Source organism: Girardinichthys multiradiatus, chromosome Y, assembly GCF_021462225.1.
Source record: "Girardinichthys multiradiatus isolate DD_20200921_A chromosome Y, DD_fGirMul_XY1, whole genome shotgun sequence".
In the NCBI taxonomy this organism is placed as follows: domain Eukaryota; kingdom Metazoa; phylum Chordata; class Actinopteri; order Cyprinodontiformes; family Goodeidae; genus Girardinichthys; species Girardinichthys multiradiatus.
In genome coordinates, this window is record NC_061818.1 from 24,268,168 (window position 1) to 24,295,646 (window position 27,479).

The window sequence follows — 27,479 nt, forward strand, 5'->3', positions numbered from 1 at the left end:
TTTACCTGTGGAGAGCCGAAAATCGCCGTCAACGTCCCTGGGTTCACCAGATTCTTCAGGGACGGGAACAGTTCGGAGAGTACCACCATCTACTCCAGGAGCTGCGTCTGGATGACGGTCAATTTCAGCGGTACTTCCGTCTATCCAGGACCCAGTTCGAAGATCTGCTGTCCTGCGTTGGGAGACGAATCGGCCTCCGGGATACCAACTACCGGTGCTATATCCCTGCTGCTGAACGCCTGTCCATCTGTCTTCTGTTTTGAGTAAATAAATCTCAGCTAGTTACTTGAGTCATACAACTCAGGCTTGCTGCACACTGAAAGCAGCTTCTTCTCTGCTGCAGTCCTTCACCCTACGTCACAGCCACATCCAGTCCCTGATTGGTTGACGCAACGCGAATTTAGAAAAAAGTTCAGATTTTTCAAGTCGTCCTTTGCTCTCTTCGCACGGCGCACCTTTCGCACCACGTCCTTCGTCTCCATCGCACCGCCTCGTGCTGCTCCGCTCCTGAATGCAGCTCTACATAGGGATAACATGTAAATCGGCCGCTCCTATCGCAGAATCCGCGTTCAGTGTGAACGCACCATTATACTGCTCCAGCAGATCACCAAAACAAGCTGCACCTGTCACACCCACGAATAACAGATTCCGGTGGCACCTAGTGGTGAAAAATGGTTAGTACCAGTCATGTCAGTCCTGCAGCTAAAATCTAGACTCATTGCACCAGGTAACATTTTCTGTTACTGTCCAATTTTTGTGAGCTTCTGCAGACTATGTTTCCTGTTTTTATCTTCAAAACACTGAAGGACTTTGGAATGGAGAAGAAGATGAGTGAAGAAATAGTCATTGAGGAATCTCAGCAACTCATTAAAGAATCTGAACAACTTGAAGTTAAGATTACCGCCCTGCGATGGATTGCTGACCAGTCCAGGGTGTACTCTGCCTCTCGCCGGTAGACTGCTGGCGACTGCTCCCCAGAACATGCAAACTCCATGCAGAAAGAACCCAGAAATGTTCGAAGATTAAATGCCATTTGTTTCTAAATTGCTCAGGACTAGATAATTTCAAACATAGTGTTATTTTGCAAGTCTCTTCATGCAGAAGAACTCATGCCCCTTAAACTAATTCACATTTTGTTATATTACAGCTATTGCCTTAAGTGCATTTTACTGTTTTAACTAATAGTAGCATGTGATTGCGAAGTGGAAGGGAAGGGAAAGGCTTTAAAGTTTTATTTTTTATGGATAAAAATCAAAGAAATTGTGGAAAGTATCTGATTTGTATGCATCCACACATTGCATTTTATATGGGGGCCAAAAAGGTCACTTTCCATGTCACATAGCTTGTGGCATACTGCACACAGGATTCTTATAGCTTTCTCTTAATAATCTTGCTAATCATCTTGTAAAACTAGGCATAAACAGCCCTATGATCCCCTACCATCATTGCAGTTGCTCTATAGAGTTCGTCTGGTCCGTTTGGATTTTTCTCAGATTAATGTTCTCCTAGGCCTTCCTGTAAATTTAGGTGGGAGGCCATGTCTTGGTTGGTCTGCAGTTTTGTCATACTCTTTTCATTTTTGGATGATGGATTCAACAGGGCTCTGTGCGATGTTAAAATAGGATATTGTTTTATAACATTACATTGCTTTAACGTTTTCCACTGTGTTCCTTGGTCTTCGTGATGTTTGTTCACTAATTCTCTCTAACACATCCCTAAGGCCTTCACAGAACAGATGGATTTGAACTGGGATTAAATTACATACATAGAGATAATGAGCTCATACATCTGACGGGAACAGCTTCCCTATTGGTATGACAGAAATATTTCACTATTTTACAAGAATATTTACAGAATATAAATGTTGTACTATTGTTTGGGGCATAATATGATTTCTTACTTATTAGTCTAAATGTTTGATCCTTTTCCGGATATACAACTTTTTTTCTTGCCTGGGTCCTTACCTAAAAAACTGGAAGACTATAATGAAGTATGGGGAAGACGGGAAGGCGGACGCAAGTAAGATAATAGAAGAGCTCAAGAAGATCCAGGACCCTGATATCTGCAAATGTTTTATTGATGCTTTCCTGATTCGTAAGAAACATCTGGAGGTAAGAATTCAAACTTCAAGAACCCGTATCAACGATGCAAATGCAGAAGGGTGAACTAGTTATTTTATTCGTGTTGTACAAGGATTCTGGCATCAAGAATCCACACTACCATGATCAAAACCTGCTCTACAGTTTGATAAACCTATTTGCAGCTGGAAATGATATGACATGAAACACACTGAAGTGGTGTCTTCTTTACTTGGCCAAGTGCCCTCCCATTCAAGGTTCAAAACGCAAACTTGCTTCAGGTGGCAATTTACATATTATAGTGTTGGTAATGCAGTGTAATGTAGTTTGATGAATTTGGTTTTGATGTGCCTCCAGAGCGGGTTCAGGAGGAACTGAGCAGGGTGGTTGGAAACCGCCAGGTTCGAGTCGAGGATAGGAGGAACTTACCATACACTGATGCTGTTGTTCATGAGTCACAGAGACTTGCCAATATCGTGCCGTTTGCCATTCCTCATGCAACTAGCAAACACGTTACTTTTCAGGGCTACTCTATCCAGGAGATCAGCTCTTCACGTGAATCTTTTTTGTTTTTTTAATGTCTTTTTCAAACAAAATATGACCGATGGACTTCTTTTCACCTACAGGAAACAACAGTTTTTTTTTTTTTCTCTTCTTACTTATATCTGTTTTGTATGACAAAAGCAAAGAGAAGAATCCTTACGGTTTCAACACTTCACATTTTCTAGACAGGACAAATTCATCAGGAGAGAAGCTTTCTTGCCTTTTTCTCCAGGTACTTCGCAACACTTTCTTTATAGTTGAATAAATGTTTTACAAGCAGGATTAAGCTTCGTGATTTTGTTGGCTCTAGAGACAGAAATTTCCAGCAATGAAGACACAAGCATGTCCTCAAACCCGGACTTGTTGCTACAAGAGCTTGCAACCTAGATAAATAACCCATTTCTGCGATTGTTTTACACTTTATTTCAGGTCGCAGAATGTGCCCTGGAGAGAGTTTGGCCAGAATTATCTTCTTCACCTCCCTCCTTTGGTGCTTTTGTTTCACCTCTCACCTGGTACTTCCAAAGATCAGCTAGATCTAACTCCTGCTGTAGGCTTCACCCTCTCCCCAAAGCCCCAGAAGCTGTGTGCCTTCCTTTGCAAGCGAAGAAGAGAGCTGGAGATTTTATTTAATTGTTTTTTGATTCACTTCTCTTCATCAGAAGTGACACAGACTAAAGACAGTTAAATGTTACGGCTCAGCTACTGGCACATAATTGGCAAAATTTTGTAACTTAATTTTTATTCTCCTCCTGCACTGTATAATTTAAGTGAAAATGAGAGTCAAAACACAACATGTTCCATACTTTCACTTGTTTGTGTTAGGCAAGATAAAAATCACCTCTTGAGAAAGCAAGTCAGGCCACAGTGGAGCTTAATAACATCCTTCTACTTTTTATTTTGTTTTGCCTTCTGTATTTGAAGAGGATAAACTGGATCCGAAACCAGATGTCACCCTCTCTCATCCTCCTGCATAACCTACTAGGTTCATGGATTGTTTATTGACCTCATTGCAAACTTGTTGTCCTGTGAGAGATTTTAACCAACTGACATCAAGTTACAACTAATCAAATGCTCACTGAATGTATTAGACGCTTATCACAAAAATAGGAGCTTCAGTGTTACACAACATAAAGCACGTGATTATTGGAAAAAAACAAGCAAGCAAATTGAATTCAATCTGTGATTACTGTCTTGCCTGACTGGTTGTGTGTTAGCATGTCTCCATGCAGTTTTATAACAACAAACAATGTCTTTAATTCAGATCACACGGCACTCAGAATTACAAAACTGCAACTTTGTGAATCCTAAAGATAATAATATACAAATAGGATTAGCTAAAAAAAAAACTGTGCTTCTTACAATGGTTTGCTTGACCTATGGTCCATACTTCCAGACAGAACGGGTATAACAGAGTCAGATTTGTATGCTGCCTTTGTCTATGTCCTTGATTGCATTTGAAAACTGTAATCTGGCTTTTTTAAAGTTTCTTTTGGAGCAATTGCTTCTTCCTTTCCAAGTGTTCGGCAGTGAACATTCCTGAAACATTACTGAAATACCTTACATTGTGAAATAATTACACGTTCTGGATCGAAATCTGCTTTTTATTTGTTGAAACGGTTCAGAGTTATGAAAATTTATAATTTGTGTCACATTTCCTGGGGATGCAAGACAAAATAAAAATAAAAACATACAAAGTGTGTCAATAAAAAGCAACTAATTATGATTTGCTTTAAATTGGGGTCAAAATAAATCAGAGGGGTGTAAGAAAAACCTTTCATCTCTGTTGAGATATTGCTGTATGTGTTGCTGGATAATTTACCTCAGAAATAAATAAATTAAAAACAGCTTCTTCTCTATAATTATACCTTAAAATGTACCTTATATGTACCTTACACAACAATGATGCAGTAACTTAAAAGAGAAACAAGTTCTAGTTCTTCTGAGGACCAAACATTGGAATCTAAGGTCCTTCCACCTTGATGCTACTGAGTGGCTGGTCGTGTGAAGGAGAGTTCATGACCTGCTGGGTAGATCTGCTGCAGTCTGTGAACGTCCTCACAGAACAGCTGCTGGAAAAATCTGATGTTTTAGTCTCTGGTGTTCTGAAGGCCTGAGTGTGTGTCTGGTTGTATGTGGAGAAGTACGACTGTGTGTAAGGTGGCATGAGTGCTTGACCTGTTTGCTGTGGGTATGCAGCTGGATATGTTTGTGTCTGAGAGGGAGTGTGAGTAAGATTAAGGCTTTCTGCGTTACTACACGGTGGAAACCCATTTATGCTTGTAGGGCTCATTCCTGGAACCTTAAAGGCCTCTACATTTTCTAATCTCTCTAAGGAGTTATAGCCTGGCTGAGTCTGGCTGCACTGAGAGAACGTGCCTTGGCTAAAAGTGTACGTGTCTTGGCCAAAAGAGGTAGTGGCAGAGGCTGTTGGCAAAGAGGATGGGGAGGGAGTTTTGTTGAGCCGCTGCGGAGTTCTGCTACAGAGTCCTGTTTTAGAGGCAAATGTCTGGAGAGTGCTGAGGATCTGCTTCTGAATCTGTGTCTGCTGCAACTGCTCCCTTTCCAGACGGCACTGCTGCTCCACCAGCATCTTCACTGCAAGGCCCAGGCTGCGCACCTCAGAGCCAAGGATCTGAATCTGGTCCTGCAAACTACCCCTTCCTCTAGTATCCTGGACTGCTTGTGGTGGATTTGGATTCCCTTCGCTGCGAGTGGTGGCGCCTTGACTCCTGGGAGACTGCAGATGAAGAACAGTCCCTGGAGCTGAGGATGCCAACGGTGCCAGTGGACGATTAGGAAGGCGTATCCCAACACGTGGAGGAGGATGAGGGGAGCGGAGGCTCTGTCCTGATCTTTGTGGAGCAAAGCGCTGAGGGGAACCATTACCCCCAGGCTGCCCCTCAATAACAGTCTAAAACAATAAAAACATTATGTTAAATGGTGCAATCTTAAAAAAGACTGTTCATACTTGCATTTATCAACTGCTACTTCTCTGCTGGATGATGCTATTGTATTGATATAATTTGACCATATTTTCCAAATAAAACAGGTTCTAGATTAAAAGAAATATATACAAATACTGCTCCCAAGAAAACATCATATACAGGAGCAAGAAGTGCATTGGTTTTTAGCCATTTCTCACCTTTTCAGTGGTCAGATCATAGGTTGCAGGCTGCTGTGGTAGAGCACTGCTCAAATCTGAACTTTGAACACCAGTCTGATCTCTCCTTAACAACGCTGCCACCTGGTGGAATGACTGTGGAATAACATTATATAGAAAACAGAAGAACGTTTAACAATTTATACAACTTTAAAACAATCAAACAACAATTTACAGCTGAGAAAACTCTGTAGGTACCTTTGTCTTATGTGACAACGCTCTGTCCAGAAGTCGTTTTCGAGCTGCCAAAATCGAACTGGTGGCTGGAGAAGGTGTAACTCTCCTTCTCATAAATGCTCCAGAAGCAGTTAACATGGAAGACATGTTTGTACCAGTTTCTGCTCTTGTTACAGCTGGTTGGGTCCCCCTTTGCAGGCCACACTGTGCAAGTGAAGTGACACTAACAATCTGGATGTCGTTTTCTTCCTTATTTTCTCCAGGTTGCTGCTCCAGCCTGCTGCTACCGCTGGTCTCCCCAGATCCAGAGAAATTTGCATTAACCTCTGAATTTGTGGATACCTGTTTGGAGCAGTCAGTAGGAGCTGCATACTCGGCACTATGAGGCCCGTCCCGTCTCAGGTTCTGAAGGTGAACATTGCTCCACCTCTCCTGAATTGCTGCAGCTTGAGCCTGAGCCTGTGGTGCCAATGTGCTACCTCTGGCCTCCAGTGGTCTTACCCTCCCTGGTGGCCTCCCCTGGAACTCCCTCAGGTACAGGTAGATGGCTTGAGCAGACACCTTGATGTTCTCCAGCTCCAGAACAGCTTTGATTTTGCGGAAACTGAGACCAGCCTTCCGCAGCTCCACCACTTTGTGTTTAGCAGCATCATCCAGTCGGCCCATGCTCTTTCAATATAGATAAACCCCCGGTGCAGACGCCAATCACTGCAGGATTCAGGAAATAAATTAGTAACAGCTAATGTTTGCTGAGCTGCTCTAATGCTGTTAACTTGCAGTGTATTTACTGTAAGTGCATCTAAAACAATCAAAGTGCTTTTTGAGGAATATCAAGTCCTGTGATGTTTTTGAAGTTTGCCTGTTGCTTTGGATGTGCATCTGTTTGTGGTGGTTTCAGGGGTATGAATAATTTTGGTCTTTACTGTATTTATGGCTGGTTATGTTATACTGATAAAAAAAATTTTTAAGTAAAACCAACCACTTAATCGTAGTAGGATCAGAAAACCTACTGTGTGGATAACTGCTATAACTAGTTCTTCTGTTAAATGTTTAATATAAAATAGTCTTCTAGTACAAACATCACAGGGGGCTGATTACCTTAAAAAGGTCAACATAAGGTTATTTTAGGAGGGGTGCCTGCTACTCATTGATCGATGTAATGCTAGTCAAAAGTTTAGTTGTCCAATCTTAGCTGGTTATATCCTCATCTCATAGGCCTGTTTTATTGTGGTAACGATTTTAGGAAATCTCTGGTACTATCTAAATAGGATTCAAATCAGCTCTGGGATTTGCATCCAGCCCTTCACTGTATTTGTTTGTATGATATGTTTTGCATTTTTGATATTTAATTGTGCTAAATAAATAAAGTCAGAGAAAAATTAAACTAAACCAATGCTTAACATGTCTTCCAACTTCTTCCTCTTCTCTGCTTTGTAATCTTTACAGCAAATAGGAAACCAATTAAACATTAATCAGCTTCCCCCCAAAAAAGGTACTCGTCACGCTTTTGCTCTTGAGCTGAGATATATTCAGAAACTCCTTTCACTGACATAACAAGATCCAGGCATAAACCAAACAGTATGTGTTGAGGTTTTATAATATAACCTTTAAAAACAGATTTATAGTAATTACAGACACAAAAAAAGCAGAAGACAGTGCGATTCAACATTCACCTTCCTAATGAAGCTAACGATATGCAAGAATAGTTACCTATTTAAATGTCCACATATGTGGACAATAGATTAACTTAACTGTTTTTTAATTTTCTTTACATTGTATTTAATCAACATGTACACTCTCCTGCCAGTTATAATTTTTCATGGATAAGGTGACTTGTAAAATTCACAGCTCCTTTGTATTTTGTCACATTAAAGCCAGAAATTTTGATGTATTTTATAAGAATCTGGTGTGCGAAGTGCAGCAGAAACTAGAGACTGTTGTTAGAGAATGTTAGAGAACAGTCAAGGATAAAGCAATGGAGAAGTTTAAAGGAGGGTTAGGCTGTAAAAAAATATCCTAACCCTAGAACATTACAAAGTGCACCGCTCAATCCATCATTTTAAAATGGAAAGGGGATGGCACAACAACAAACCTACCAAAAACATGACCGTCCACCTAAAGTGACACGCTGGGCAAAAAAAGACATTAATTAGAGAAGTAGTCGAAAGGCCTGTAGTAACTCTGGAGGAGTTGCAGAGATCCACAGCTCAGGTGGAATAATCTGTTGAAAGGCAACTATTAGTCATGGACTCTATAAATTTGGTCTTTATGGAATAAGGGGGGTCAGAAGAAAGCCATTGCTGAAAAGAAGCCTTAAGAAGTTCTGCTTCCAGTTTGTCACAGACACAGCAAATATCTGGAAGGAGGTGTCCTGGTTGTTTTGCAGAAAAGTCTTTATTACCTTTAGTAGTACTCTCCTATTTGTACCAACTAATTAAAGAAAAAGCACCGGTCGGTCTACGTTCCTACCGTCACCTATGGCCATGAACTTTGGGTCATGACCGAAAGAACGAGATCCCGGATACAAGCGACTGAAATGAGCTTCCTCCGTAGGGTGGCCGGACACTCCCTTAGAGATAGGGTGAGGAGCTCGGCCATTCGGGAGGGGCTCGGAGTAGAGCCGCTGCTCCTCCACATCGAGAGTAGCCAGTTGAGGTGGCTCGGGCATCTATACCGGATGCCTCCTGGACGCCTTCCTCGGGAGGTGTTCCAGGCCCAGGGGACGGCCCAGGACACGCTGGAGGGACTATGTCTCTCAGCTGGCCTGGGAACGCCTTGGGCTCTCCCCGAGGAGCTGGAGGAGGTGTCTGGGGAGAGGGACGTCTGGGCGTCTCTGCTGAATCTGCTGCCCCCGCGACCCGGTCCCGGATAAAGTGGAAGACGACGAGTACGAGTACGAATTAAAGAAAAACAGAATGCTTGGGTATTTCTGGAAGATGGGTAGAGCGAAACACGGGCCAATACTGGAAGAAAACTTGTTAGACTGGGTTGGAATTTCACCTTCTAATAAGACGACTATAAAAATACAGAGATACAGTGGAATGAATTAAAACAAAGATGGATTTAAGATTGTGCTTTTAACATGACAAAAAGTGAAAATGTTTAAGTGGTTTTAAAACTTTACAAGGGACACTAAATGAGAACAACAAAAAAAACAGACTATTATGTTGTTTATATATCTCTAAATTCAGACTGATCAACTATAGATTCAAAATAAAGGAGACTTTACAGCACAAGTATATTGCTGTCATTGTAATAACTTGTAATAAACTACTGACAATACGCCAATTTTATCCTATCTGTTTTACAAGTGCATGCCTATACAGGGCTGTTGGAAGGTAATTCCCAAGTGCAGGAAACTCCTAGAGATTAGCTGTGCTAGCTAACAACAACAGCCAAAATAAAGTGCAGCGCTCACCCTGCGGAATCCTCTGGAAAATAAGGAAGCTCGGTCGGATTTTCACATAAAAAAAAGGGTGATTTCATGTACACAAGAGACACGATTTTGATGTTTTTCTACAGCCGTTTCTCATACGCAAACGCGTAAACCGTCAAATAGCGTCAAATAAACAAATGATTATAAGTGGCGCTCAAGCAGTCGCGCAATTTCCGGTGTCGTCATCAATCAGCGACGTCCTTCCAGGCCGCGAGTGGTTCAAGCGAAGCCTCCTGGTCCGAAAAAGAAATGTAAGCTAAAGCGTTTCTTGGATTTAAATTTAAAAAAAAAAATTCGAATATAAGTTATATTTAATCAACCCTGAAACATTTAACGCTTCATATAAAGTCGTATCTACGTTATAAGAAGAGCTGTGCGGCATCTTGTTTTCAGCAGGGGGGTGAAGGGAATTCAATGGCGGCCTGTTTTATCTGATAACCAGAACGACGATAAATGTGGGCCTAATTTCTAACACGGTTATGATAATATCTGCTAATATAAATCATAATGTTTAAATTTAATCAATCGTTTGTACTTTTGAAGTCGATAGACACAGGGGATGAAAAAAATTTCGTTTGTTTTAATGTCCACAGTTTCCTAAAAGGTTTGCAGCTGTTTGGCTGTTGTGTTTTTATCAACTGAAAAAACGTAGTGCCTGGTTATGGTGCATTTAATGAATATAATTTTTTTCAGGTTTTAGCTGTCAACCAAGGGGAAATTATCCTTTGTTGATTGTTGTTGCGTCTATAGTATTTTCACATATGTGTGATAGGATGAACTGACCTGCAGCTTGTAATGACGACTGTATGGGTGTGGAAAACATTACTTTTTAAGAGTTAAGCATAACAGAACAAATTTAACATTGTTTTTTTCTATGAATTTAGGGCACCATCTCCCACAAAGCGGAAGGAGGATGAGAAAACAAAAGATAGAGGTAAAGAGAAGACTGGTACCAAGGAAGGAGACAAGGAAAGGGGGAGGGAGAAAGTGAGGAAACGCCGTAGTGCTTCCTCTGGTAGCAGCAGCAGCAGCAGGTTTGCGTTCTGAACCATTCTTTCTAAAGTCTATAGTTTATTTTAGTGGAAGTGCCTGCCCAAGATATTAATTAATAAAATAATTTTCTTTGTTGTCATGTTTCTGATCCAGATCGAGCTCAACATCCAGCAGTAGTTCGGGTTCCAGCTCAGGTTCCTCAAGTGGATCCAGCTCTTCTGGTTCCAGTCGATCCGGATCTTCAAGCTCTCGTTCATCATCGTCCTCCAGCTCCTCAGGCTCCCCGAGCCCCAGTCGCAGGCGCCACGACAACCGCCGGCGCTCCCGCTCACCGTAAAGATTCATTAAAATTTTTCTACAAATAAGTGTTTTATAATTTGGTTTGAGTTGTTTAATTTTAAAGGGATTTAACTTATTGCTAAATGATTTTGTAGCTCGAAAACACAGAAGAGGGGGGAGGATAAAGACAGAAGGAAGCGAAGCCCCACCCCAAAACCAACCAAGGTTCACTTGGGAAGGCTGACCAGAAATGTGACCAAGGTTAGTCAAAAGACTCCAAGATGACCTGGAATGTGTTTATTCCCTCTAGAAACTTACTTCACCCTGGCCATCAGTTGTGTGCATTTCTATTGTTGGGTCCAAAGTGGCATTGTTCAAGTAAATTGCATCTGCTGATGCTGAGAGTTTCTGTTTCAGCATCATGGATCCGCAGTACTTAGATTTCCATTCACTGCAAAAGAAGAATCCTGAAGGCGATTGAAGATGGTGACGTCAAACAATAAAGCATTGATTTCAGATAATTTCATAGTGGTTATGTACTGCCACTCCAAATTTTGATTTTTAAACAAACTCCTCCAATGTCGAGGTAGTGCGGAAAAGAGGAAAGGTGTTCCAGTACATCATTATTTATGTAAGGTCACTCTAAACCTTATAGAAGGTCTAATTGTAACAAGTTTATCTGATGGCACCGACGAGAACGGAGAGCTCCATTTATGATTACAACAGTGCACTAAAGCCTTAACTTTGTTTGTTTTACTGTGGGTACACTAACATTTAATTACAATTACTTCTATGTACGAGAAAGTTTGTAACCTTCACAGATTTATAACATTTAATGCATCTGAGATGTGTTAATGTTAAAATAAAGGAAAACAAATGAAATTCAAGGAATTTCCCACCAGTGAAGATGTGTTTTCTGACCTGGAACCTTTTTCAGTAACGAGGACATGTTTCTGGGGCTTGCCCTCTACCCCTGTTATTTCCACAGCTTGAACCAAGACCAGGTGCAGTTTTATGCAAGAAGGTCTTATATAAGGTTTTTTCATGTTTTAAATGATCCACTGTGATAATTATCTGGACCACATCCACTTTCAGAACTTATAAATGAGGCTCAGGGTTTCTGATGTGAGGGGGGTGTGACTGGAGAAGCAGAGAGAAGGGACACCGCTGTCTGGACTGGTATAGCTCCGAAGTTTGCCTGAAGAAGTTATAACTTTAGGCTTTATGAGGAAGTTTTTGTCTCAGTCTTGGCAATAAGATAATATAGACTTTATTGATCTCACTGTGGAAAAATTAACTTGCACACAGGTATGGTGCACATAGGAAAATGTGCTCGTACTCCAGCTCGTTGCCCTCAGACTCACAACCCATAATGGGTGAGTCGTCAGAGAACTTCTGGAGATGACCACTGTCCTTGTTGTAGATGAACGAGGACAAGGACTTTGAAAAACACAACCGCAAACTTTCGACCATGGTGAAGTTAGTTTTGGGTTGGATATTGGTGCCCCACGGATTCCCTAGGGTCTTCCTCCTGTTTGACCCGATGCAGGCAGTCTGATTACGGGCAGCTGCTCTCTGTCTGCTCTATCTTCTTGCGCACGCTGGTTCGCTTACGGGCCATCAGTACATTTTCAAACCACGCACGCTGTTTCATGCTGGTTTTGTTTTGTGTGATTTGGGGGAACTGTTTGTGTGTCTAAACAGCTGATTTTATGATGATATGATCACCTGATGTATTTAAATACAGCATGCCCTACTTGCATGTAAAGGGACCAAAACAGCAGGTACCAGTGCAGGAAAAACAGTAATGGAAATGCTTGTAAAGTGGAGCCGGCCTAAATAAAGCCAGTGGACAAGTGGCATTGTAGGCGCCGTTTATTTAAAATCTGTTACACTTATACCTTTTTTTCCTCTGGCTCAATTTGGCCCTACTTGACTCCACTCGGCTTGCTTTGCGAGAGTTTATATTACTGTCTTTTCCATACCGGTACCTAGTTTTTTGGTTCCTGTTCCTGAGCAGGTTCGACTGGGGCTGAGTCTGGACGACATGTGACGTGAACAGACTGCTGTTCACTGATTGGCCATAGGACCAGGAGAAATGAGAAGGTTTTCGCTGAGGTAGTGCAGGGAAAAGTTAATTAAACGCAAGAGCGAATACAATAATATTAAAGATCACAATGGCCGGAGCGGGTCAAATCGAAATATAGTTTTACTATTTACTAGCTTTCTGAATTACATGTAGGCAGAACGTTGTATTTAATAACATCCTAAATCAGCTCATCACACAAAAAATCAGCTGTTCAGGCATACAAACATTTCTCCCAAAACACACAAAACAATGCCACCATGAAACAGCATGTTTGGTTCAGAAATATACTGACGGTCCTTCAGCGAAATCAACCGTAATCAGCCTGCCAACGTCAGATCAAACGGGAGGAAGACGCCGGTGAATCCACGGAGCAAGAATATCCAACCTGACACCAACTTCACTCGTTCTTTAAAGACCTCGTCCTTGTTATCGCTATGGATGAGACAAAAATTTCCTCATAAAGCGCAAAATTGTAACATCTGCAGACAAATTTTGGAGCTTCACCATCCAGACAGCAGTGTCTCTCCTCTCACATCAGAACCCCTGAGCCTTATTTTAGTAAGTTCTGGAAGGGCATGTGGTCCAGATAATTATCACAGTGGCTCATTTGAAACATGGAAAAACCATATATAAGACCTTCTTGCGTAAAACTGCACCTGGTCTTGGTTCTAGCTGTGGAAATAACGGGTAGAGGGCAAGCCCCAGAAACATGTCCTCGTTACTGAAAAAGGTTCCAGGATAGAAAACACATCTTCACTGGTGGGAAATTCCTTGAATTTTATTTGTTTTCCTTTATTTTAACATTAACACATCTCAGATGCATTAAATGTTATAAATCTGTGAAGGTTACAAACTTTCTCGTACATAGAAGTAATTGTAATTAAATGTTCGTGTACCCACTAGTTCTGGCTGGGCTGTTCTAGATAATTATCCCAGTGGATAATTTTATACATGAAAAAACATATATAAGACATTGTGGCATATACAATAATACAAACATTATTTGTATTTTGTTTATTTACGTTTTATATTTTCAGTTTTTTTAAAATAAATTTTTATCATTTCACTTTACTTTAATGTGACAATGTCACAGAGTAATGTTAATAGCAGCACAGCGCACTACACTTAAATCTGAAGGCAGCGCTTCAGCTGCCATAATTCCAGTCATCAGTGGGTCAGTGGAAACGCAACTGGTACCGTACCGAGTAGAGCAAAACAGAGTGGAGCGGAGCTGCGCCACCCCACCTAAAACGACCCAGTGGAAAAGGGGCATTAGACATTTCCACGTTTGGAGTCACTTTACTTAGATTTTAACCCATAATTGCCAAGAAACAATCTGAGATTGTTGGTGTGAATTTCCTTTAAAAAATTTTTAAATTGAGTTCTGTACTCCGCTGGTGTAGTGTGTGGAGATTTGTGCCCCGAGATCACTGAACCAGCAACACTTCTGCAGTAGAAATGATCCTCTCAGCCATCAGCAGACTTCTTTTTTTTTTTTTTACATTAACAGCCCAATTTTGAACAGAGCAGTAGAACTGAACAGAACTGACGGCCAGGATAAAATAAAAGCTTAAATTCTGGGGGAGTAATGTTCTGAGTTAGATTGTCAGAACATGCCTTTTTGTTTTTGTAAAAGAACAGAAATAAGAGAAAGTTATATTCGGCTGATCAGAACTACTACACCCATAATCTCTCAGGTTGAAGTAAAATCATAGAAGAATTAGTCAAGTTCTCAGTCTGATCAAGTAAAATAATTGAAGATATTGCTCTTTGGTTTAACAGGACCATATCCAGGAGATCTTTTCTACTTATGGGAAAATAAAAATGATTGACATGCCTGCAGATAGGCTCCACCCACACCTGCCCAAAGGCTACGCTTACGTGGAGTTTGAGACTGCCGATGAGGCTGCGAAGGCCCTCAAACACATGGACGGAGGTTGGTGTTCGTTTCAGTGCCCATTTCTTTCAGAATACACCTGTGTCTCTGTGTTCAATCAATAAATGTCTTTGATTGACCTTAAATGTTCAGGTCAGATTGATGGACAGGAAATCAGTGCAGCTGCTGTGCTGACTCAGCGGGTTCGTCTTCCACCTCGTAGGCTGTCTCCTCCTCCTCGGAGAATGCCCCCACCACCACCAATGTGGCGTCGTAGCCCACCACGCATGAGGAGAAGGTACCGCCTCTACAAGTGTTCTATATCAATTAGTTTTTGTTTACTACCATCAAATCTTCATGGCTGCTCCTGATTATTTTTGTCCTTTCAGGTCCCGCTCCCCAAGAAGGCGGTCCCCTGTACGCCGCCGCTCTCGCTCTAGATCCCCCGGTCGCAGACGTCACCGCTCTCGCTCAAGCTCCAACTCCTCCAGATAATTCAGATATCACATTGTTTCCTACATTCTGACACCAGATCAGCTGTAACTATTACATTCTTGTTGACCTCAACAGGAATTAATGTTCTTGTTTGTAGCCATCTTTTTACATCCAGATTCTCCAACTCCAGTCTACGACGGCTACCGTCCTGCAGCTTTTAGATGCATCCCTGCTCAATTACACCCGAATTAAATAAGTTGCTCATTGCCAGGTCTTTAACAAACTTGGTGGCATGCTGAAGAGGTACACAGGGATGCATCTATAAGTTGCAAGGCCATGGCTCTCCAGGAGAGGACTTGGAGACCCCTGCTCTACATGGTAAGAGCAGGGGTGGTTTTCTGTCTTTTTGTCATATTTTGGTCTAAGATTATTCTGGAAAGTTGGCCCTCATTTTTTGTCTCCACAGACATCTACCAATGTTTTGTTTGAAATGTGATGTCTTTTTACCTTGTATTGAGTTTTTAGACATTGTGAAAAATAAAGTGCAGAACCTTCAACAATTCTGAATTGCTCATTTTCTTGAACGTCTTGGCTTAGCACCCACTAGATGTCGCCTTTTACATTTGTAGAACCTGTTAGCACTTAATACAGGGTCTCTACTCAGTTCTAGAAAGTGTGGTCTGGATAGGTATTGGAAGAAGGTTGCTTTCCAGACCATTCATCAATCCATTTTCTGTAAAATAATCACAAATTATTTTTAAGATAGAATTTCAAATTACTCCAGAGTTAGTGGCTTGAAAAAGTATTCATTCCCCCTTTCCACATATTGTCACATTACAACCACAAGCAGCAATATATTGGAATTTTATGTGAAAGACCAACACAAAGTGGTATATAATGGTAAAGTGGACTGAAACTTATACCTGATTTAAAACATTTCTTACAAATAAAATGCTGAAAAGTATGGTGTGCAAAGGTTTTCAGCCCCCTTTACTCTGAGTGCAACCAATTGCCTTCAGAAGTTGCCTGATTGCTAAAGACTAAATAGAGTCCACCTGTGTGTAATCCAATCTCAGTACAAATGCAGCTGCTCTGTGATGGCCTCAGAGGTTGGTCAAGAGAATTTTCGGGAACAAACGGGATCATGAAGTCCAAGGAACACACCACGCAGGTCAGGGATAAAGTGGAGAAGTTTAAAGCAGACTTAGGCTATAAAAAGATTTTTCAAGCTTTGAACGTCTCACAGAGCACTGTTCAATCCATCATGTGGAAATGGAAAGAGTATGGCACAACTGTAAACCTACCAAGACAAGGCCGTCTACCTAAACTTACAGGCCGAGCACTGATTAGAGAAATTTAACTTTTTGGCCAAAATGCAAAATGTTATGTTTGGCGGAGAACTAACACTACACATCACTCTGAACACACCATCCCCACTGTTAAACATGGTGGTGGCAGCATCATGCTCTAGGGGTGCTTCTTTTCAGCAGAGACAGGGAAGGTGGTCAGAGTTGATGGGAAGATGGATGGAGCCAAATACAGGTCCTTCTCAAAATATTAGCATATTGTGATAAAGTTCATTATTTTCCATAATGTCATGATGAAAATTTAACATTCATATATTTTAGATTCATTGCACACTAACTGAAATATTTCAGGTCTTTTATTGTCTTAATACGGATGATTTTGGCATACAGCTCATGAAAACCCAAAATTCCTATCTCACAAAATTAGCATATCATTAAAAGGGTCTCTAAACGAGCTATGTACCTAATCATCTGAATCAACGAGTTAACTCTAAACACCTGCAAAAGATTCCTGAGGCCTTTAAAACTCCCAGCCTGGTTCATCACTCAAAACCCCAATCATGGGTAAGACTGCCGACCTGACTGCTGTCCAGAAGGCCACTATTGACACCCTCAAGCAAGAGGGTAAGACACAGAAAGAAATTTCTGTACGAATAGGCTGTTCCCAGAGTGCTGTATCAAGGCACCTCAGTGGGAAGTCTGTGGGAAGGAAAAAGTGTGGCAGAAAACGCTGCACAACGAGAAGAGGTGACCGGACCCTGAGGAAGATTGTGGAGAAGGGCCGATTCCAGACCTTGGGGGACCTGCGGAAGCAGTGGACTGAGTCTGGAGTAGAAACATCCAGAGCCACCGTGCACAGGCGTGTGCAGGAAATGGGCTACAGGTGCCGCATTCCCCAGACCTGGGCTACAGAGAAGCAGCACTGGACTGTTGCTCAGTGGTCCAAAGTACCTTTTTCGGATGAAAGCAAATTCTGCATGTCATTCAGAAATCAAGGTGCCAGAGTCTGGAGGAAGACTGGGGAGAAGGAAATGCCAAAATGCCAGAAGTCCAGTGTCAAGTACCCACAGTCAGTGATGGTCTGGGGTGCCGTGTCAGCTGCTGGTGTTGGTCCACTGTGTTTTATCAAGGGCAGGGTCAATGCAGCTAGCTATCAGGAGATTTTGGAGCACTTCATGCTTCCATCTGCTGAAAAGCTTTATGGAGATGAAGATTTCATTTTTCAGCACGACCTGGCACCTGCTCACAGTGCCAAAACCACTGGTAAATGGTTTACTGACCATGGTATCACTGTGCTCAATTGGCCTGCCAACTCTCCTGACCTGAACCCCATAGAGAATCTGTGGGATATTGTGAAGAGAACGTTGAGAGACTCAAGACCCAACACTCTGGATGAGCTAAAGGCCGCTATCGAAGCATCCTGGGCCTCCATAAGACCTCAGCAGTGCCACAGGCTGATTGCCTCCATGCCACGCCGCATTGAAGCAGTCATTTCTGCCAAAGGATTCCCGACCAAGTATTGAGTGCATAACTGTACATGATTATTTGAAGGTTGACGTTTTTTGTATTAAAAACACTTTTCTTTTATTGGTCGGATGAAATATGCTAATTTTGTGAGATAGGAATTTTGGGTTTTCATGAGCTGTATGCCAAAATCATCCGTATTAAGACAATAAAAGACCTGAAATATTTCAGTTAGTGTGCAATGAATCTAAAATATAGGAATGTTAAATTTTCACCATGACATTATGGAAAATAATGAACTTTATCACAATATGCTAATATTTTGAGAAGGACCTGTACAAGGCAATCTTGGAAGAAAACCTGTTGGAGTCTGGCAAAGACTTGAGACTGGGGCGGAGGTTCACCTTCCAGCAGGACAACGACCCTAAACATAAAGCCAGGGCTACAATGGAATGGTTTAAAACAAAACATATTTATGTGTTAGAATGGCCCAGTCAAAGTCCAGACCTAAACCCAATCGAGCATCTGTTGCAAGATCTGAAAACTGATGTTCACAAACACTCTCCATCTAATCTGACTGAGCTTGAGCTGTTTTGCAGGGGATATGAAGAAATTTCAGTCACTAGATGTGCAAAGCTGGTAGAGACAAAGCATAAAAGACTTGCAGCTGTAATTGCAGCAAAAGGTGGTTCCACAAAGTATTGACTCAGGGGGGCTGAATACTTTTGCACAATGCCCTTTTCAGCTTTTTATTTGTAAAAAATGAAAATCGTATAATTTTCGTTCCATTTTACAATTGTGTACCACTTTGTGTTGGTCTTTCACATAAAATTCCAATAAAATATATTTATGTTTGTGGTTGTAGTGTGACAATATGTGGAAAGTTCAAGGGTATGAATACTCTGTCAAGCTGCTGTACTTGCTTTCCTTGTCACTTCACTGAATTTCCTGCCACTTCCATCTGGCTCTTGTGAAAGACTGGTCAAAAGAAAGCCACAATAAAGTTCAGTTCAGAAGTAGGTACCCTGGTCAGATGAGACCAACATTGAACCTTATGCAAAATTCTGTGTGGCAGAAACCTAATGCTGAAAATCACCCTGAACACATTTCCTCAGCATGAACCTGGTCAGAGTTAATAGTAAAAATAGATGGAGATGAAGACAGGGCAATCCTGATAGAAACCTGGATGAGCCTTGGGTGGAAGGTTCACCTTAGAATCAGAAATCAGTGGGTTAGTTGCTTTCAAATAATTTGATTAATTGGTTGTTACATATTAGACTTTAACGCTCTCAATTCCAGACAGGGTTATCGATTGTCAGATGGAACATTTCGCATGCAAGACCAAGAGGTGAGGGAGTAATTTCCTTTATTCTGTCTTCTAAAGAACCTTAAAATGTTACTCATAAAGGGTGTTCACTGTCAAGAAGATCATGTCTTAAAAGCTGCCACTGGGTGTCTCACTTGAAGGAGAGACAGAGTTGACAGTTTGCATCTGACAGCATCAACACACCAGAGCATGCTCCAAGTCTCTTCTTCCCTCCAGCTAAAATGACAGCCTTCTTGGCTGTAGTTTAAACACTTTCCTGCTTCCGTGAGCACAGCGAGCTTGCTTTGGATGACAGTTTGGGGGACTTCAAGCTTTTGCGCAGGAATTGGAGAAGGAACGAGTGTTTGTGATGGCTTCGGACCAGGAAAGGATCAGAGAGCGCATTAAAGAGCTTCTGAAAAAACCTGGGAATGGAAAATGTGCCGACTGCGGAGTTGCAGGTAATTTTGGAGCAGATCGGAGTCAGGCTGGTAGACTCATTTTATTTATTGTTAGTATTAGTTATTGCGCAGGGGAGTTTTCCTATGTGGGTTTCACAACCCTAAACTACTAAAAACAATTAGGTCTGCAGAGAAGATCATCCGGGCGGACCTTCCTTCCCCTCCGGAATGGAACGGCTCTAGGGGTCAGGGAAAGGGCAGCTAACATCTCTGCAGACCCCAAACATCTTGCAAACAAATTGTTAAAACCTTTTCCTTCGGGTCGAGCATTTTGTAAAAACCCGCCGCCACAGAGACGGTTTCTTTCCCCATGGCTGTCTTGTTGATAAACACAGTGCCCACATCGATATGGATGCACATTTGCACAATTCAACCATACAAAAATACTTTTTTCCCCTTTTGTATTTCTGACAAAAGTCCTCATTTAGAGCAAGTGGAACCGGAGCCGGATTCCTTGTTTCTGGCAAATAAAGTTGGTTCTAAATTGTGGTGGCTCGTCCCTTTTTGAGATGTACAGTTTAAGAGAAAGCCACATTGTCACAATCGCTCTTGAGCTGTTTTATTAAGAAGCTACAAGGCGGACTTGTTTCTGTCCTCAGTGACAGTGAGGTCAGAACATGATAAAACAAAGAGATAACACAGTGAACATCCTCTTAGCAGCAGCACGCTATTGTTGCACTTTATCTGTATGATTATTTACAACTTTCACAAGAAAAAAAAAAAAAAAGGAAATATAAATAGGTATTAACTAATAAGTAAAAATCACTTTGATCACCAACATGTGCTCCACTTTGACATAGTTCATACTGTATACTATACACTTATAGCAGCAATATCACTGTTTATCATCCTACGTATCTGTAACTACACCATTCTTTTATCTACTGTACAACTTTAAGTAGTTTTACCACTATTAGAATAAGGATTGCAAAAATGTCTCTAAATGTAACATTAATGGGAGCTGTTTTGGGTATTTTGAGTACAAAAAGGTCATAGTGTGTTTGATATGAAACACCATGCAAATGCAAAAGTTACTCAATCATTTAACAAGCCACTACAGGTTTCAAACTTATGTTTGTGTAATATTTGTGTTGAAAATGTTGAAAAATTGCAGTCAATTACTCATACATTTGGGAAAATAAATGTATCTTAAAAGAAATATAACAACATACCAAATAATATCAAATATGTAATATTTTTTCAAATTCCATTACATTTTAAAAATAATTTTCACCTTTTTAGTTTTTCTAAATTCCGGATTTCCAAAGTATCAAATTATTCACCAAACAAGTTTCTATAATCATGTGGCTAATCAGTTGTCACATAACCAATCCAAGATTAGTCTATTCCTGGGATTTGAGCTTTAAATTCACACTATATTTTAAGAATTTAAACAGCATTATGCTTATGTTCTACCTAAGCCACACACCAAAGTTTTTACTGTACGTCGATAAACGTCATTAGAAACTGCTTCTTTGCTAAAGAACTACAAAAGGCTACAAAAAGTGTTGTGTAAACACAAATTTGACCAACGCTTCATAATACTTTCGCCTTTTGGTCACTCCTGCATAAACTCAGTTTGTTGAACTCAAGTGAGTTACAATCTCACTTGGTGAAAAATAATAATCACATACAAAAATACCAACATTTATAACAGGGTAGGGGATGATGAAGTGCTATCAGAATATGACACCAAGGACCAGGCTATTTAAGGCTTAGTAGCAGCAAATCAACACAAACAGTGGAAAGAAAGGGGTATAAACCGCCCCAGCATTACAAATACTAAACTTATCAGACACAATACTTTAAGCTACCAATTAGTATATATGTATAACAACCGTCTCAAGGCTATCAGTAATATTTTTGTTCCATTAAAATTCTAAAGAATTTACTGTATTTTACTTTGCCAAATGTTCCCCCAGTGGGCCCACCACCTGCAGGGGGAACCGTGAGGGACCGGTGCAAAGAGGATTGGGCGGCAGACAAAGGTGGAGACCTCGGCGGCCCGATCCCTGGATGCTTAGGCTGGGTCTAGGGACGTGGAATGTCACCTCGCTGGGGGGTAAGGAGCCTAAGCTGGTGCGGGAGGTCGAGAGATATTGACTAGAAATAGTCAGGATCGTCTTCACGCACAGCGTGGGCTCTGGAACCCATCTCCTTGAGAGGGGCTGGACTCTCTTCTACTCTGGAGTGGCCCGCGGGGAGAGGCGGTGGGCTGGGGTGGGTTTGCTTGTTGCCCCCCAGCTCAGCCGTCTCGTGTTGGGGTTTACCCCAGTGGATGAGAGGGTCACATCCCTGCGCCTTCGGGTTGGGGAGAGGTCTCTGACTATCATTTCGGCCTATGGGCCGAGTGGTAGTGCGGAGTACCCGGCCTTCGTGGCGTCCCTGTCGGGGGTGCTGGATAATGCCCCTCCTGGGGACTCCATTATTCTGCTGGGGGACTTCAACGCCCACATGGGAAACGACAGTGACACCTGGAGAGGCATGATTGGAAGAAATGGCCTCCCCGATCTGAATCCAAGCGGTGTTTTGCTAATGGACTTATGTGCTAGTCACGGATTGTCCATAATGAACACCATGTTCAAACATAAGGGTGTCCATCAGTGCACTTGGCACCAGGACACCCTAGGCAGGAGGTCAATGATCGACTTTGTTGTCGTATCATCAGACCTTCGGCCGCATGTTTTGGACACTCGGGTGAAGAGAGGGGCTGAGCTGTCCACTGATCACCACCTGGTGGTGAGTTGGATGGAGGAGGAGAAAGCCGGACAAACTTGGCAGGTCCAAGTGCATAATGTGGGTCTGCTGGGAGCGTCTGGCGGACCCCTTGGCCAGGGATGTATTCAACTCTCACCTCCGGGAGAGCTTTGACCAGATTCCGAGGGATGTTGGAGACATAGAGTCCAAATGGACCTTGTTCTCCACATCTATTGTTGATGCTAATGCCCGTAGCTGCGGCCGTAAGGTCTGCGGTGCCTGTCGCGGCAGCAATCCCCAAACCCGGTGGTGGACACCAGCAGTAAGGGACGCTGTCAAGCTGAAGAAGGAGTCCTATAGGTTGTGGTTGGCTTGTGGGACTCCTGAGGCGGCTGACGGGTACTGTGGGGCCAAGCGTGCCGCGGCCCGGGCAGTGGCAGAGGCAAAAACTCGGACCTGGGAGGAGTTCGGTGAGGCCATGGAGAAGGACTATCGGTTGGCCGCGAAGCGATTCTGGCAAACTGTCCGGCGCCTCAGGAGGGGAAGCAGTGCTTCGCCAACACTGTTTACAGTGTGGGTGGGGAGCTGCTGACCTCGACTGGGGACATTATCGGCCAGTGGAAGGAGTACTTCGAGGATCTCCTCAATCCTGCCATCACGCATTCCCTGGTGGAAACAGAGGCTGGGGACTCGGGGTTGGACTCTTTCATCACCCCAGTCTTTGGATGTTGTGGGGATGTCATGGTTGTCACGGCTCTTCAACATTGCGTGGCGGACGGGGACAGTGCCTTTGGATTGGCAGACTGGGGTGGTGGTCCCCCTACATAAGAAGGGTGACTGGAGGGTGTGTTCCAACTACAGGGGGATCACACTCCTCAGCCTCCCTGGTAAGGCCTACGCCAGGGTATTGGAGAGGAGAGTCTGGCCGATAGTCGAACCCCGGCTTCAGGAGGAGCAGTATGGTTTTCGTCCCGGCCGTGGGACACTGGACCAGTTCTATACCCTCTACAGGGTACTCGAGGGTTCATGGGAGTTTGCCCAACCGGTCTACATGTGTTTTGTGGACCTGGAGAAAGCATTCAACTGTGTCCCTCGTGATGCCCTGTGGGGGGTGCTCCAGGAGTATGGAATCGGTGGCTCTTTACTAGGGGCCATCCGGTCTCTGTACAAGCGGAGCAGGAGTTTGGTTCGCATTGCCGGCACTAAGTCGGACCTGTTCCCGGTGCATGTTGGACTCCGGCAGGGCTGCCCTTTGTCACCGGTCCTGTTCATAACTTTTATGGACAGGATTTCTAGGCGCAGCCAAGGGCCGGAGGGGGTCTGGTTTGGGGACCAGAGGATTTTGTCTCTTCTTTTTGCAGATGACGTGGTCCTGCTGGCCCCATCTAGCCAAGACCTACAGCATGCACAGGGGCGGTTCGCAGCCGAGTGTGAAGCGGCTGGGATGAAGATAAGCTCCTCCAAGGCCATGGTTCTCGACCGGAAAAGGGTGGCTTGTCCTCTTCGGGTTGGAGGGGAGTTCCTGCCTCAATTGGAGGAGTTTAAGTATCTCGGGGTCTTGTTCACGAGTGAGGGAAGAATGGAGCGGGAGATCGACAGATGGATCGGTGCGGCTGCCACAGTAATGGGGGCGCTGTGCCGGTCCGTTGTGGTGAAGAGAGAGCTGAGCCGAAAAGCAAAGCTCTCAATTTACTGGTCGGTCTACGTTCCTACCCTCACCTATGAACATGAACTTTGGGTAATGACCGAAAGAACGAGATCCCAGATACAAGCGGCTGAAATGAGTTTCCTCCGTAGGGTGGCCGGGCAGTCCCTTAGAGATAGGGTGAGGAGCTCGGCCATCCGGGAGGGGCTCGGAGTAGAGCCGCTGCTCCTCCACATCGAGAGGAGCCAGTTGAGGTGGCTCGGGCATCTATACTGGATGCCTCCTGGATGCCTTCCTCGGGAGGTGTTCCAGGCACGTCCCACCGGGAGGAGGCCCAGGGGACGGCACAGGACACGCTGGAGGGACTATGTCTCTCGGCTGGCCTGGGAATGCCTTGGGCTCCCCACAGAGGATCTGGAGGAGGTGTCTGGGGAGAGGGACGTCTGGGTGTCTCTGCTGAGTCTGCTGCCCCCATAACCCGGTCCCGGATAAGCGGAATACGACGAGTACGAGTACGAGTACTTTGCCAAATGCGTTAGAGACATTTAAGAACAGAAAATAGACATTATTGGGATAAAGGCAATATCACACTGTTGTCTTATGTAATACAAATGTGTAATGTGTAGTAGACAAATCTATCTTAAACCCAATATGCCAGGGCTGCATCACCAAGAACAAAGGTCTTGTTGGCAAGGACATTTCATAGTTCATAAGAAACAAAGTGTAGAACTGCCAGCAGGTCTTCATAGGCCTCTCCCACTGCAGCAATTGTGGTTCTAGGCCAAATTTACCAGGGGGGGAGGGTAGGGCCAGTGTTTTTTTCATGGGGGCACAGAACAAATAAAACGAAAAAACAGGGCAATATTTCATCGTTTAATATGTTAGGTGAGCTACAGAGCCACTCGCAGCTCTGGAGCTGCAGGTTGCACACCCCTGATTTAGCAGATGAAAGCTGAGATCCTATCTCAATACAACTGAAGCTAAAAGTGTTACACCTTAATTTTCAATTAATTGTAAAAGTAAAACTGTAAAGGTAAAAATTAAAATTGTTCCACAGGACTAATCAGTTACAGTTTCCTCACCAGTATATATCAGTCAGTCATTTTCTACCGCTTATTCCATAGTGGGTCGCAGGGGAGCTGGTGCCTATCTCCAGCAGTATATGGGCGAGAGGCAGGGTACACCCAGGACAGGTCACCAGTCTGTTGCAGGGCAACACACAAACAACCATGCACACACTCATTCATACACCTAAGGGCTATTTAGAGAGACCAATTAACCTAACAGGCATGTCTTTGGACTGTGGGCGGGAGCTGGAGTACCTGGTGAGAACCCACGCATGCACGGGGAGAACATGCAAACTCCATGTAGAAAGACCCCCGGCCAGGAATCGAACCCAGGACCTTCTTGTTGCAAGGCAACAGTGCTACCAACTGCGCCACCGTGCAGCCCCAGTATATACCATCATAAGAAAGGGGCAGTGGCCCCTGTTATGGCTCCTGTCTAGAACTGCCAATGCATTGCAGCATACCACTGTTTCTTGGACACGTTAAAAGAAAAATGTTCTTCCCAAGAATAAGCTGCAAGAATTCCCAAACAGGGCAACTAAATTATATAATTTGGTTCTTGCAGCCTTCAGGGAGAAGACACATTTCTCTGTTGGTGCAGAGTATGTATTGGGCTTAACCCTGTTGAAAAAACTCTTTACAGACGTGAGCTGTAAAGAGTCTATTCTCAAAACTTTAACTACTTAAAAATTGCCCAGGCAAATAAAACTGCAGAATTGTCTTGGTTGTAGCAATTTTATGCAGGACTTTAGGCTTATGTCAGTGAAGCTTACAGATGAGTAATAGGTTTTTAAAAAGGTTGTAGTTTCCATCAATCCATCCGCCCGCCCGCCCGCCCGTCCGTCTGTCCGTCCGTCTGCTTCAGCTGATGCCTATCTCCAGCGGTCATTGGGAGGTGGGGTACATTCTGGACAGGTGGGCAATGCATCACAGGGCAACACAGAAACACAAAGGACAAAAAACACATTCACACCTAGGAGTAATTTAGAGTAATCAATTGACCCAGCAATAATGTACGCTCACCTGAGTGCATACTTCTTTTCTGCAAATGTATGCCTCAGGAAGTGAGGCTAAAATAATTTGCTCTCATGGTCTTTCTCATTCAGTCTTGTGTGTCTGCATGTTTTAACCACACCTGACACTGTTTTTATTTGTACTGGTTTAAGGGTTTTGACTTGAATGTACACCCCAGTTTCAGCTGTTCCAGTTTTCTGCAGGCCTTGAAAGTAGCCCCCACAGCATCTCTATTCAAACTGTTCAGGTAATTATTAGACTATGAAATGCAGCAACAGTTTCCTGTCATGTGCATGTGTAGTCACTTACACCTCTGCTGAAAGACTTTCTCATTCTCTATGTGTGGTGATCACAGGGAAGTTACTTGTTGCTCTCCACGGACCTGCTTCCTGTCTACTTCACATGTGCGGAGTGCAATGAGGTGGTTTGAGGTGATGCAAGGAGAGTGAACAAAAGAATGAAGGAAATGGATAGAAAGACAGTCTTTCTCTTTATCCTAGCTTTTACACATATACTACAATGTTAAACTTTTATTTATGTTTTGGCTGAAGTGTATATCCCTAACTTTTGAATTATAGATATACTGAGAACATACAGTGCCTTGCAAATATACTTATACCTCTTTGACTTCTTTCTTTTACAACAACACACTTCAATGTAGTATTTTATTCAAATATAATTTGATAGACAAACACAAAGTAGTGCATTGTGTAATTGAAGGAAAATGATACATGAGTGTCTATGTTTTTACAAATGTAAACCAATAAGTCAATACTTTGTAGAACCACATTTCACTGCAGCTACACCTGCAAGTCTCTTTGGGTGTGTCTCTACCAGCTTTGCACTTGCAGAGATTAAGGTTTCTGCTCATTCTTCTTTGGAAAACAGCAGAAGTTCAGTCAGACTGGATTGATTGTCTATGAACATACATTTTTAGGATTTGCCACTGATTTCCAGTTACATTTAGGTCTGGACTTTGAGTGGGTCATTCCAACGCATGAGTATATGAGGGTCTAAATCCTTTCATTGCAGCTTTGCTGTATGTTTACGGTTGTTGTCTTGCTGGAAGGCGAACCTCCGACCCAGTCTCAAGTCTTTTGCAACATCTAACATCAACTTCCCATCAACCCTTACATGCTTCCCTATGCCTGCTAAAAAAGGTATCCCCACAGCATGATATTGGCACATCTATGTTTCCCAAACAACAAATGGAACTTCCGATGGCTTTTTTTGAATTATGTTTTTTTTTCTTGTCATGATTCTATAATGGCCAGATTTGTGCATGACTAACGGTTGTCTTGTTGACAAGTTCTCCCACCTGCAAATATCCACCTGTGCAGTGGATATCTGGAGCTTCTCCAAAGTTAACATGAGCCTTTAGGCTGCTTTTCTGGTTAATTCTCCCTTTTCCTTGTTTCCTTGTCAGCTCAGATGAGTGGTGATATATCG

At 42.9% G+C, this 27,479-nt stretch overlaps 2 protein-coding genes and 1 pseudogene across 3 annotated transcripts; 2 read left to right on the top strand and 1 right to left on the bottom strand.

The window, feature by feature from the left end:
* Positions 1-4,207: 4,207 nt before the first annotated feature.
* Positions 4,208-9,518, bottom strand: LOC124863814. 2 transcript variants are annotated; one of them, XM_047358312.1, is made up of 4 exons: positions 9,380-9,518; positions 5,983-6,669; positions 5,767-5,880; positions 4,208-5,535 (listed from the first exon to the last, which is right to left on the bottom strand). In XM_047358312.1, the coding sequence occupies exons 2-4, from the start codon at positions 6,625-6,627 to the stop codon at positions 4,585-4,587; spliced, it is 1,710 nt and encodes a 569-aa protein (XP_047214268.1). In that variant the 5' UTR covers positions 6,628-6,669; positions 9,380-9,518; the 3' UTR covers positions 4,208-4,584. The 2 variants fall into 2 exon arrangements, with proteins under 2 accessions (XP_047214268.1, XP_047214269.1); XM_047358313.1 differs by lacking the exon at positions 9,380-9,518 and having other exon boundaries at positions 5,983-8,431.
* Positions 9,519-9,631: 113 nt separating this feature from the next.
* Positions 9,632-15,629, top strand: LOC124863816 (RNA-binding protein with serine-rich domain 1-like). Its single transcript, XM_047358314.1, has 7 exons — positions 9,632-9,648; positions 10,282-10,431; positions 10,544-10,723; positions 10,825-10,930; positions 14,541-14,694; positions 14,788-14,932; positions 15,024-15,629. Coding segments are annotated over exons 1-7 (843 nt in total). The 5' UTR covers positions 9,632-9,646; the 3' UTR covers positions 15,130-15,629.
* Positions 15,630-19,374: 3,745 nt separating this feature from the next.
* Positions 19,375-27,479, top strand: part of LOC124863899 — a 40,375-nt pseudogene continuing 32,270 nt past the window's right edge.

Coding starts and splice junctions, on each gene's coding strand:
- LOC124863816 (XM_047358314.1), top strand. Junction 14,695..14,787: donor CCTCAAACACATGGACGGAG/GTTGGTGTTCGT, acceptor TTAAATGTTCAG/GTCAGATTGATGGACAGGAA. Junction 14,933..15,023: donor CCACCACGCATGAGGAGAAG/GTACCGCCTCTA, acceptor TTGTCCTTTCAG/GTCCCGCTCCCCAAGAAGGC.
- LOC124863814 (XM_047358312.1), bottom strand. CDS start 6,627: ATGGGCCGACTGGATGATGCTGCTAAACACAAAGTGGTGGAGCTGCGG. Junction 5,881..5,982: donor CGTTGTCACATAAGACAAAG/GTACCTACAGAG, acceptor GTTATTCCACAG/TCATTCCACCAGGTGGCAGC. Junction 5,536..5,766: donor ATGATCTGACCACTGAAAAG/GTGAGAAATGGC, acceptor TTATTGTTTTAG/ACTGTTATTGAGGGGCAGCC.